The 12,666-nt window shown below is 53.4% G+C and overlaps 3 protein-coding genes across 3 annotated transcripts; 2 read left to right on the top strand and 1 right to left on the bottom strand.

Annotated features, from left to right (window-relative positions):
• Positions 1-2,756: 2,756 nt before the first annotated feature.
• Positions 2,757-6,503, top strand: SMAC4_00447 (uncharacterized protein; the record flags this gene model as incomplete). The annotated part of the gene is made up of 1 exon (XM_003351852.2): positions 2,757-6,503. The coding sequence occupies exon 1, from the start codon at positions 3,159-3,161 to the stop codon at positions 6,501-6,503; it is 3,345 nt and encodes a 1,114-aa protein (XP_003351900.1). The 5' UTR covers positions 2,757-3,158.
• Positions 6,504-6,692: 189 nt separating this feature from the next.
• SMAC4_00446 (uncharacterized protein) lies at positions 6,693-8,333 on the bottom strand. Its single transcript, XM_003351851.2, has 3 exons — positions 8,069-8,333; positions 7,379-7,995; positions 6,693-7,302 (listed from the first exon to the last, which is right to left on the bottom strand). The coding sequence occupies exons 1-3, from the start codon at positions 8,165-8,167 to the stop codon at positions 6,852-6,854; spliced, it is 1,167 nt and encodes a 388-aa protein (XP_003351899.1). The 5' UTR covers positions 8,168-8,333; the 3' UTR covers positions 6,693-6,851.
• A 1,438-nt stretch (positions 8,334-9,771) lies between these two features.
• On the top strand, positions 9,772-11,896 carry SMAC4_00445 (uncharacterized protein; the record flags this gene model as incomplete). The annotated part of the gene is made up of 3 exons (XM_003351850.1): positions 9,772-10,222; positions 10,795-10,918; positions 10,969-11,896. 3 exons carry the CDS (start codon positions 9,772-9,774, stop codon positions 11,894-11,896), a joined length of 1,503 nt encoding a protein of 500 aa, XP_003351898.1.
• Positions 11,897-12,666: the final 770 nt, after the last annotated feature.

The following is a 12,666-nucleotide window of genomic DNA, read 5'->3' as shown; positions in this document are numbered from 1 at the left end:
TTCATCGAAACACAAAGAAGGATAGGACGAAGAAGAAGAAGAAAAACCACGGACTCAGGTCCCTACAAGTAGGTACCGCATCTTCTCACTCGATTGGAATGCCCTTTAAACTCCTCTCAGTTTAGACTAGCCCCCATCTGCAAGATTCCCGCAGGCCCGCTGTAACGTTCTGGGAGCCTAGCGTATACTGGCAACGGGTAGCCGCCTCGCTTCAATGCCCATCTTAGGTATGGCGGCTCGCTTCCATGTATGATAAGAGATTTAGGTGCTTGCCAAGGGGTATTCCAATCAAGTGAATAGATGCGGTAGGTGCCTACTCAACACTCACCCCCACTCACTAGCACCAGCCAACAAGAGAGAACGGAATACCGTTAATTCTCAGTCGATATGGTTTCACTCAACTAGGTATAGCGCCGGGTATATTTGGCTTTGACCAATCGTCTCGCGCGTTGATGCGGGTCAGACGATTTCCTGGGACCGATCCAATGATGGCAGTGGTTTGAGTAAAGCCATATCGACTGAGTAAAAGCGGTACTCAGCACACAGTAAACAAAAACAGAAGAGAAACGCAAACAGTCCCGTGATTACTTACCCCCTTTCTGGTTACATACATACATATTTACATACATGCATACCTCCATACCTCTTTCCATCTACCACCCTAGAGCTATCTACGCCCTCCACATCCCGTGCCACTCGAGCCACTCAAACTTTGCTCCCACAAAAACTGGCTGCTGGGACGTCAACAGGTTGGAGAAAACTGGAAACCCCCGCCCGCCATGCAGACGTGCGTCTCACTTCGGTGAGCTCGCGTAGTCGAGGACAACATGAAGTGGGTTGCCTACAGGTAGGCAAGAGTGGGGAATAGGTTGGTGAGTGAGTCCACCGGGCGTCGGGCGGCGATCCGGTGCGTCTTTCTGGGTGATTAGTGATACCTAGAAGTGGTTCGGAGTTGGTGTGGCGGGTAGTGTTTACTGTATCCGCTTGCTCGTAAAAAGGCTTGCGACATAGAGGAGACAAGGACTTGACTGGAAACCTTTAGACACATTGGTTGTTGCCAGGTGATGATGCCTAGCGCTAGGGAATGGTCGCGATTGGGATGCTCGCTGATGATCCATAAGGTGCAGTTCACTAAGGAACTGATGGTGTAGCGCTTCGAAGTGCGATCGATATTTGCGAGTTGTCCCTACCAGATCTTGTCCCCGCAGTGCAACTTGCAGGTTTGGAAGGTTGGTACCTGGTTACCTAATGGTTGGCAAGCGGTTGAGTGGATAGATAAAAGGTATTTAACACCCATAATCCCTTCTCAACCCTTCCTAGGTCAAAGTCCCCTGTTTCCGGATGGGAAATGAGTAGTGAAGCCTGTTGTTGCCATACTCCTATGCAAGGTTCCAGTTAGCCCCCTAGGGAGGTTCCCGGCTTTGGGGCTCCATGCCTCTATGGATCGGCTATGGTGTCGACGTAGCAAAAATTGATTGTCCCTCATACTGAGGTTCGTGATGGTCTCATAGCCCTGAGGCATGTGTGTACTAGTAGCCTGCAGTTGCCGATGGTTCAAGGAAAGCTGAGAGGGCGGATTGATGACAAAGACATGCGTGAAGAGGGATTTAAGGACAAAAACACTGAGATGTTAGGTATCCAGAGGAGAAGTGGATGGAGTTGTACCAGATAAAATATGTCGCTCTTGAAGGGCATGGCGATCTTACAAGCTTGGGGTTTATCTGGACCCTAGGAGGCTGATGTGTCGGTGACAGACAGACACTCCATGTTGATAGCCCAGAATGGTGACCTGTTTGGAGGTGAAGAACCACTGGTTGTTAACGGGGAAGACTGGCATATCGCTTACAGTCTCTTTTTCCCTTTTCGTCAAAATGGAGTATGATGGCCATTCATTACAGACGTTAGCACAAGAGTCTCTTTTACAACTTCTGCGAAGTCCAATTCTTGCCCCTATCAGTTGGAGTTTGCCAGAATGGGTAAAAAACAGTAAAGAAATATGGAATTTTGGAAAATCATAAACCATGAGCCCTGTCTCATTGCCATGTGCGAGCCACCTTCACGGGTCATGTAAAACACCGGGGGGTGAGCAGTCCAATCTCGGCGGAACTGTTGAATCTGTTCAAGGCAGGGGCAAATATGAGGGAGGGATAACATCCAAAGCCGTGGAGGGCATTGTGAGCGACATAGCCGAGCAACTCGATATTGGAATAAAACCACTTGATGCAGTTGTTGAGTGAGAGCGATGCAGTGAGGTACTGTTCTCTCCCCCAGGTGTTAGCTTGGTCGGATAGCCATAGCTAGGTTGTCACTACATCTAGGGCCCACCTGGAGATGATGATGGTCGAAGGTAGTGTTGATAATCGTCCCACGGGCCTGCTTGAGGTCTGGTGCGTCTTACTGGGAAAAACAAATGAGCGGCAGAAAAGTGAGAGCGCGGCGCAGGCGCAGGTTCGAATAAGTTTCTGGAAAGAATCGTGAAGAGATGAGGAAAGAAAGAAGGTGTGATGATTGATTCATCCATTGGTCGGTAGAGGTATTTTGTGAGGAGCGACCAACTGCGCGGCAGGCGCTTAGGCATCAAATTAGCGCACAGGAGTGCCAGGTACAGTTGCCCTGTGGTGGGCCAGTACACCACTGTGCCAAGAGCTGTGCCGCGGCTGCCGCGTCCGGGCCCCCGCCTGTAAGGCATGACGCAGGCGCTTTTGTTGCTGTGGAGAGTAGCCACAGGGCACCTTCCATCCGCATGCCAACAACTTCAACGCAACAACTGCGACAACGAGAATCGTCCGGGCGTGGCTCAGATTTTCACAGCCGCTCACAGCGTCAGACACCAGGTATCAACACCGGAAACGTCAAGACTAAACTGCCAGTGGATTCTTACCTGGTTCGCGGCTTGGGCGCTGACCCAGATGTGACGACCCTTACCACCAACAATGAAAACAACGATACCTTCACTTCAACTCTGAGCACCTTGGCCAACTCTGATTTGTGCCCTGCAAACGATATTGGAAACAAGCGCCAACCGGAGTGTGCATATGCACTGCAGGCCAAGAGCTAGGAGATCCTAGACCAGACCAGTCGCCAGTCATTCCCCTCAGATCCGCATCGCCTCTCCTCCGCCATATAGGCTCCCATGATACCAGATATTTCGTCCAGCCATGCCAGCCGCAGTCGCCTCTCGTTGGCAAGACCGTCGCAGACGTGTTTTCCAGTCCGTCTTCCAAAGGGAGCTCTCATCACCCACACCACAGGCAGTACCGCTTCCATCAGCGAATCTTAGCTTCAGCCAAGGACTCCAATATCACTCTGGCACAGGACCACCTGTGACTTCCGGCTCATTCTATGACGAGGATACCCAGGACAACACCCAGCCCGCTTTCATCGACCCACCCGACCAAGGTCTTTTGGTTTCGCACACCCCCTCCAACTCATTCCACAGCACCGTTACCGCCGTCTCACAGCCTTCACAAGTTCTCTTCGCTGCTCCAGATGCTGGGACCGGTGATCAGGTTGCATATGACAATGCCTGGCGTCTCGTAACCGCCCGAATTACTCTCCCGTCCTCCGTCACATCTCCAACATCATCAGGTACCCTGCTAGCAGACGCAGCTTTGCCCTTTGATGCCGAGTTCTGTGACGCTTTGGCCCATGTCGTCCACGCCTCGACGCTACTGCCCGGCGCCATACGGACAGACGACATATTCTCCTGGCATACCCACCAGGTGCGATGTCACTTTTCGCAGCACGTGATACCTCTGTTATCGGGGGGTTTGGATACGGGGAGCAGTGGAGATGGTGACCCAGGGAGGGAAGGGAGTGAGCAAGAGCGGACCAAGAGCAGCCACTATGAGCGTCATATGGTCATAGTCATGGGCAGTGTTCGCACACTTGAAGCTGCCTTGAGACTTTACTCCCAGGGATTTGACCTCCTTGTAAAGGGGCTCACCCACGCTCAAAGTGCTTCTGCATTCGGAACGCCAGCTATAAATGTCGAATCTCTGACGAACCGGTTCCGCAGAGATATACACGCCCTCGTAGGAAACTCGATCTCACAGCAGCTAACGAAGTCTTTGCGGATTATTCTAGTCCGCCTCGTAGGGAACGTCTTAGGCATTCCATCAGATGACGACGATGGTGCGCGTAACCTCGAGTCTCGGCGGCCATCTCCCCCTACTGATGACGATTTCAAAGCATTGGCAGCGAGACAACGTCTTCAGGAGCTTGTTGAACAGCTGCACAACGTGGGTCTTGCTGGCGAGCGCTTCCAGGTTTTATTCGCCGAGGTAATGAACTGGATGATGTCGGCTTTTGTGTGCGGTGCATATGCTGGGCTATGGTCAGCGACTGATAGAGGCGACTTGTCGAGCGTTTTGAACACGGTGTCTAGGGGTACCGGTTCATCCGTCACTTCGCCTTGTATCATCTCCCTCATGGACTGGGTTGAGAACCATTTCGCCCGGTTGAGCTTCGAGGTTCTGTCCCGAATTTCACATGATTCGGGGCCACCAGTCACGCTCTCTGACCTCAAAACATTCCAATCACTTGCTCTTAGTCGTTTGTCGACGCTTCGCATCGCCGAGCTCTTCGACATTGTTCTGGCGTGGCCGGATTCACGAGGAGCACTCGATGACTTGCGCGCAACCATCACTACCTCCGCCAGGAGGCTTCAACTAACATCACACTTTACCCAGGCTTTGAAAACTCGTCTGCTGCACCCTGGTTGCAGTACACTCGAGATTCTCCAGACCTACATTGACATTATTCACACCTTTCACGCTCTCGATCACAGCAAGGTCCTTTTAGGACATGTTGAACCGTCTCTAAAGCTTTACCTGTGGCAGCGCGACGATGCAGTACGCATCGTGGTGACAGGCCTGCTAGCCAGTCCAGAGGAAGTCCGTGCCGCAAGAAAGGTCAGGGAAATCAGCAAGCACCAGGCGGAACAGAAGAAGGCTGGAAAGAGGCCAGAAGCTGGTGCTCGACGCGGTGCCAGCAAAAGACCAGTGGTGACACCTACCACGACAGGAAGATCGAGCAGAACCCCGAATACCACAAGGCAAAGAGATGACCTACAGGAACCCAGCATCAAAACTCCCGGCGCAACTCCAATCAAGAGCAAAGCTTCCGGTACTGGCAAACTCGTAGAACTTGCCCTCCTTCTTAACGATCCGACCAAAACGCGCCATACCCTCGTCGAAGATGAAGAGCTCGACTGGAACGACATGAACTGGGTGCCAGACCCCGTCGACGCCGGCGCCAACTACAAGCGGCCCAAGAGTGAAGACGTCATTGGCACACTCATCTCCGCGCTTGGCAGCGAAGATGTCTTCATCAAGGAATTTATCACCATAATAGCTGAGCGCTTGCTGGGCCTCAGTGACCCAGCTCGCTTCGACCAAGAGCTCCGGGTGCTCGACCTCCTGAAGCGACGATTCGGCGAGGCGGCGCTCCAGAACTGCGACGTCATGATCAAGGACATCGTAGACTCGCAGCGTCTCGACGTCGCCATCCACCGAGCCTGGGACGAGCAGCGGACACTGACTGCAGTCACGCCAGCGACGATGTCAGGCCACTTCCTCCGATCAGCAGACAAGCGGAAGAAGGCTATGCTCCAGCGACAACAACAACAACAACAACAACAACAACTGTTAGAGCCGACGCAATACCACGCCCGCATCCTCTCGCGCCTCTTCTGGCCCGCTCTCGACCGCGAACACTTCCTCCTCCCCGACCCCATCGTCGAGGAGCAGAAGCGCTACGAGCAGGGCTACGAGCACGTCAAATCGAACCGCAAGCTCACCTGGCTCAACCAGCTCGGTACCGTCCGCGTCGAGTTGGAGCTCCGCGACCGCACGGTTACCGTAGATTGCACCACCCCGCAGGCTACCGTCATTTACGCCTTCAACGACTCCGAAGACTCCGGAGACGACAACAACACGAGAATCGAAACCGACAATAAACCACCCGCCGCCCGCCGCACGGTCGACGAGCTCTACACTACGCTCCAAATGGACGAAGATCTTATAGCTTCTTGCCTCGAGTACTGGGTCTCCAAAAACGTCCTCCGACGTCTCCGTTCCCCAGCAGCAGCCGCCCAAGGGTCCCACACCTACGTGGTAATCGAAAGCCTCAGCGATCCTATAGTCGACGACTTGCCCACCAAAATAGACGACGACGACCCCTTCAGCAACCCCGACTCCGCCACGGCCACCATCCCGCAGGATTCAGGACAAGCTGTCGAAGCCGACACTGAAAAGCCTACTACTACAATAAACCCCAAAGAACAAGAACGCAACACTATGTACTGGCAGTACATCAAGGGCATGCTGACGAACGCGAGCGCGTCGATGCCGCTGGCACAGATGGCCATGATGATGAAGATGTTGATCGCGGACGGGTTCCCGTGGACGAACGAGCAGCTGGGGGAGTTTCTGGCGGAGAAGATTGCCGAGGGGGAGATGGAGGTTGTTAGTGGGGGGAAGTATCGGTTGGTCAAGAAGTGAGTGGTTTGATGGAAGCGAGGGTAGAAACTGGAGAGAGGGAAAGGGTATGAAGGTATGATGATGTGGCAGGAAAGGAGGAAAAGAATGCTTTAGGTGAAAAGGGTTGGTTGATGACCGGCTGTGTGGTTTCTGGTCAAGGGTTAAGGTAGAGGGTTACAAGATCACTTTAGTATGGACATACAAAGATGGTGTCTAGTTGTTTAACTTTGCTACACAAGAATGGAATATATACTAAAAGGTTGGCTTGCTGGCTGACTGGCTACAATATGTTGTCCAAAGATTGAATAATCCAAAAAACAACTATTGTGTGTCACTAGTGGTGCTACCTCGCGGCCCACGAACACACACTTATATCCTCGGCCTAGGACTCTTCTCCTCCACATCCTGGCACAACTTCCACGCAAACCTCGCCAACGGTTCCCGCCCATCACCATACCTCTTTGCCTCCGCGCTGCTCGCCTGCCGGCCCGCCACGCGCGCCGCAATGCCCTGGCAAATGGCCGACAGCCGGAAGATGTTGAACGCCTGCGCCCACGCCAGCTCGCGCCGGCGCTCCTGCTCCTCGGTCGGAGACGCCTGGCGGTGAAGCGACATTTCGAGCGTGGATCGTCCAACGGGGCTGGTCACGTTGAAATACAGCTCGGTGATCTCGTCAACGTGGGGCAGACCGCGCGTGGCGCGCGGGAGGAAGCCAGGGTGCACACTGACGGCTTGGCGAGGGTCGAGGCGGGCGGTATAGAAGGGCGTGAGCAAGTTGGAGAGGTCGGAGAGGGGATGGCCGATGGTGGACATTTCCCAGCTAGGTTGGTAGAGAGTTAGTGTATGTGTGTGGGTGAAGATGGTGGGTGGTGACGGAGGAGGGGGAAATGACTTACTCGAGAATACCAATCACCCTCGGCTCCGTCTTGTGGAAGACAAGGTTGTCGATCTTGAAATCGCCATGAATCAAGGTCGCCCTGTCAGCCGGCTGCTGCCTCACATCGGCAAAGTACTTCATCATCTCCTCGAAGAAGGGCAACTGGCCGACGGGCTCGCCCGAATCGACATCCTCGACCTTGGCCTGCGCGGTGCAGATGGTCTTCCAGGTTTGGATCTGACGGTTGTAGAAGCCATAGGGTTTGCCGAACTCCTCCAGATCGACGCTCTTGGGGTCGATGCGGTGCAGCTTGGCCAGGACGCGGACGGCGTCGCTCCAGATGGCGCGGCGCTGGTCGGGCAGCACGTTGGGTATTATGGGGTCCTCGAAGATGCGGCCGTCGAGGAAGGCCATGATGTAAAAGGGGGTGCCGATGACGGACTCATCCTCGCACAGGCAGTAGGTCCGCGGCACGGGCACGTCGGTGTCAGAGAGGGCCGTCAGGATGCGGTACTCGCGCTCGACCTTGTGGGCCGTCTTGGATACCAGCTTTCCTGGCGGCTTCTTGCGGAGGACATATTTCCTGCCGTCGGCGGCTGTCAATTGGTAGGTCGGGTTGGATTGACCAAAGCCGAACTGTGTTGTAATAAAATTAGATGGTGGTCATCAGCAGCAAAAGTCGGAATGGAACCGATAACACAACACTCACCTGCTTGATATCCAAAGGTGCCTCGATGTCAGGGACCTTCTGGGCCAGCCATGACTCGAGGGCCCTAACGTCGATGGGATGACGAACCCGTCCCGCCATAATGGCTCAATGTTGAGGTAGCTTAGGTAGGGGAGTCTCAGTGGAGTTGATAGTATGATCTAGTCGAGAAGTGACACAAGTTGGCTAACAGTTATGGATCTCTGCGGTAGGGCCTCTGGAAGATGCGCAACCAGGAAGCTGGGATTCGTTCGGGGTGGTGTTGTGCAGGCGGTTCACCGTGTATAAGTACTGAAACAGATTATTGTTGTCGCCGACAGCGACCGCGGCTGTAACAGTGGCGCTAAGGTCTTGACAGGGCACCGTGACTGGGAATAGAAGCGGGGACTCTGGGGAAGTTGACTTGAACCTGTAAAATGGTTACAGGGCTGCTGCTGAAGACGAGAATGCTCGCTCCGATGCGATACAGGTGCACGATTCAAGACACCGCCTATTTGATGGAGATGCCCCAATGACGAAGAGGAATGACAATTCTTTTCCTGCCACTGAAATGAAGCCTGAAGAATCTCTGAAAACAGATATCCAAACGAGTCCTCACAAAAGGTATCAAATTGTGTGATGAGAAATCATCGACGCTAGAACAGGCGCGATACAACGATGGAGGTTGGATTGGTGTGGGCGGACCCGAATTCCGGGGAAGCAAAAGGTTAGGCTGGGGTCAAAGAGCCGAGGTTCCTCTGTTCAGCTCTCTCTTGCCGGTGATTGACGTTCCCCTCAGCGGGAAATGCCGAGGGAGTGGAGCACTGTAAAGCGGGATTGGCGGCATGGTCGGGGCCGGTCCCTCGTCCCAAGTCCGCGACAGGTCCGGTCGGCGCGGCTCAAGTTATCCACTACCAACGTGGCACTTGCCCCGTCCCCATCAAGAAGTTCACGGAGCCGATTGTAGCTTCCGCAAAACAAACAAACACACACCGAGTTCAGAAGAGTTTGCATCCCGTCGCACCTGACGTACTGCGCCTTCCTCTGCCCAGGCTAATCGAACTTCTTTCCTCGTCCTCAACACTCCAACCTTGAAATGAGTCTTGCTGCCCAAGACCTCACTCCTCTAGCCACCTGGCGTCACTTCACGGGGGGTACGACTCTTGGGGACAGTGGCTGTATCACAACAGCTGAGAACTGCCCGGCGCGTGCCTTCACTGCTCTCACTCTCCCTTTTCCGCTCCCTCTGACCCGGCCAGCACTTTCTCTGTTGTCCGTCGCCTTGCCTTCGCAATCACTTCCCACGACCAAGGCTTCTCTGGGGAGCCGGATCGTCTCAAAGGAACTTACGATGCATCCCAAACCTTCTTTGACGCATGTATTATTCAGCCAAGCGGCCAGGAGCGCGTTCGCCGCGTTGTCATTCAGCGTAACGTGCACGCTAAATGGGACTACACCACTCACCATGCTGCTTGGGATTATGGGGTTCGACAAGAGAAACCTAGAAACGGCACTGGTTGAGAATTCAGTCAAACATGGGAAGAGTGGCTGCGCGCAATTGAAAGCGGAGATGATGTTCGCTTGGTGCCCAGAGCCAACTGGCCTCTCTGGACTAACTACGTCCAAGCAACCTCTATCGATTTCGGGGTTGAGGTGGTGATCCCAGAAACCAGCTTGGCTCATTTTTTTTGCCAACAAGAGACTTCTCTAGATGGAACGACTACAGTATGTACCGCAAGCTCTATACACTCAACAAGGAGATCCGACTGGTCGAGCTAGAGCCATCCGAATTTGATACAGACCCTGTCAGTTTTGTCCTGAGATACACCCCGTTGGCAGACAAAGAAGGTCGACTCAAGTTCAGTGCCCTCTCGTATTGCTGGGGTAGTGCCAAAGACCCACAAACAGTCATGATTCGCAATGGGAAAGACAGCATGAATATTCTTGCGCCTGTCACTATGTCGGTAAATCGGAACCTGTACTCTGCTTTGAAGAAGCTTCGGCGTCGTCAAGAGTCGCATCTTCTCTGGATCGACTTGCTTTGTATCAAGCAAAACGACTTGCCAGAACGAGCCCAGCAAGTCGAACTAATGGGCGAGATCTACTCCTCGGCCCATAGGGTATACGTCTGGCTCGGTGAAGGGACGCAGTGGGCTCAAGAAGACTGCCAGAAAATCCGTTGCGTCGAACAATCTTACAAGCAACTGTTGTCTCCAAGCTGTCCATATGGCTCACCACATCCTACTGTCGGGGACACAGAGCCCATCCTGGATGACAGAAATCATCACGACATGGACAACTCCGAGAAGCCGGGTGCCGAAAGACATCCATTCTACCCCTCTAACACACATGAAGAACTTTGGACTGGGGAACAGGTAGCCATGTGCCATGACCAAGTCTTTGAGCTGCCTTGGTTCGACGCGTTTGGGTCCTTCAGGAAGTTTGGAACAGGCTGTTCCCAACCAGCGATGGCCTTGATACAACGAGGGGCGGTGTCTCTGTTCTTTGCGGCGAACATGAGCTCACATGGAGCTCCATCATCCATGCCAACCATTGTCTGGATGTGCATTTTTAGTACCTGCAAAACACGGTCATGCCTCGGGTCTGGAGCTCTTTATTCCACGTTGAATGGCAATTATACCTGAAACACGCCGTGGTTGAGGATGTCCACAACGAATCTACTTCCTCTGGACTGCCCAAGGCGTCTTTCAGGACATCTAAAAGGTTCCCCATCCTCCAAGTCGTAACAGAGGGCCTCGATATGGAGGCCACCGAACCCCGGGATAAGATCTTTGCTCTTCTCACCTTCGGCGAGGAAACACGCGATATCTCGCAGCTCCACCAACACGCTCGCCCCAACTACGAAAATCAACGGTTGAAGTGTTCTCGGACTTTACAAAGTGGTGGATCTCGCATCATGGCAGGCTCGACATCTTGTCTGCTGTACACGCTCAGCCCTGGCCTACGTGGATTGACCTGTCAACGCATGGAGCTGCTGCTGCTGCTCCGCGCGAAATCGACTACGCGGAGAAACCATCCTGGTCCTTCTGGTACGAAGGGCGTAGCGAATGGAGCTTGGGAACCCTAGGTTTGTTCAACAACCGCGGCTGTGGATTCTGCGCCTCGGGGGCTACCAAGGCCAATGTGGATCTTGAATTCACCAGTCCAACGACACCTCCAGGCATGCTAGCTTTGAAAGGCTTTCGCATCGACATTCTCCAGCACAAGGCATACTACCCCTTCCCCAACCCTTACTCCTCCACCACCCCGAAATTCAGGCCGTTTGCAAATTCGAGGCGGATGCAGGCCGTCTACGAGGCCGTCTTTGATCCCGCAAGCGTTCTCAACATGTGGGAAATGACCAAGCTGAACTGGAAACACCCTCTGGCTGCCAAAGAGAAGAGGGATGACGCAAAATATTACACGAGGTGCGGCTGGCATCTCACTTCTCATGGGTTTTATAATAAGTGTGATTCTGGAGATGAAGAGTCTTCTTCTTCTGCATGGGAAGTGGGAGATGGAGATGAGGATGGCGCGGAAGCAAATGCCTCGCGATCATACTGCTGCTTCCCATGCCACGGCAAATGCCTGTTTAGGACAGAGGGAGATAAGGTTGGACTCTGTCCAGCGGTCGCCAAAAAGGCGATGTTATCGTTATCCTGTATGGTGGGGAACGTACCGTATTTGCTGAGGCCAACAAACAGCAACAACACAGCTGAGGAGAGTTTCTATCTGGTGGGTGAGTGTTATCTCGATGGCTTCATGAATGGGGAGGCCATGGAACTACTTCGGGACGAGGCTTCAGGTGGTGTGAGGGAAGAGATATTCCTCCTGTCTGACCTTCTTTATTAATGTATCTCGTCTTCATTGTCTTCATTGCTATCCCCCATTCCTCAAACAAACGTGACAGCACATCTGAAACGACTTCCTGCTGAACCGGCCAACACCCACCACTTGCCCGTCCTCCCTTCAGGCACATCATCAGCTACATTGCGTAGATGTACCTTCTTGGCCAACGCCCACTGACTACCACCCAACCCGCTCGTCAAATCAGATTACACACCTCACCATACTTTCATCCCAACTCGAGTCTCGTCCAAACACACACACACAAACAAACAAACTCGGCACAGAACAGGCACCAGGCACTAGCACCCGCTCCCAGAAGTACCTACATAAGCCCACTCTCCGTGGTCACCTATCGGAGCGGTCTAGGGAGTGGAGCCCCGAAACTCGATGCGTCACTATACTATCTCGAAGGCATACTCCCTCTGCCGGGGCAGCAGACTCTGGGTTCGACCCCCTTTGTGGCCACATTGGACCTCTTTTTTTTGCACTTTTGTCTCCCTTTTTGATCATTTTTATTTGTTCCTTCTTCCCTCTTCCCTTCCTTCTTCGTATTTCGTGCACCAGTCGGTCCTTTTGGTTGATTCGAATGACATGCCAGCTCAACTGCTCCCGTCGTGCGTGTGTGGTTGGTTGGTCGTCTAAGGTTAATTGAAAACGGATTGTGAATGAGGTGATGTGAGAAGTGAGACGGATGTGTGTGCATGCGTGCGCACGTACGTGCGTGGGTACCATAATGTTCGATTACTTGGTTGGCGCACTGAGAAGCTTGGGAC

Source organism: Sordaria macrospora, chromosome 1 (genome assembly GCF_033870435.1).
Source record: "Sordaria macrospora chromosome 1, complete sequence".
NCBI classification, from domain to species: Eukaryota; Fungi; Ascomycota; class Sordariomycetes; order Sordariales; family Sordariaceae; genus Sordaria; species Sordaria macrospora.
This window is presented reverse-complemented; position numbering and strand designations above follow the sequence as displayed.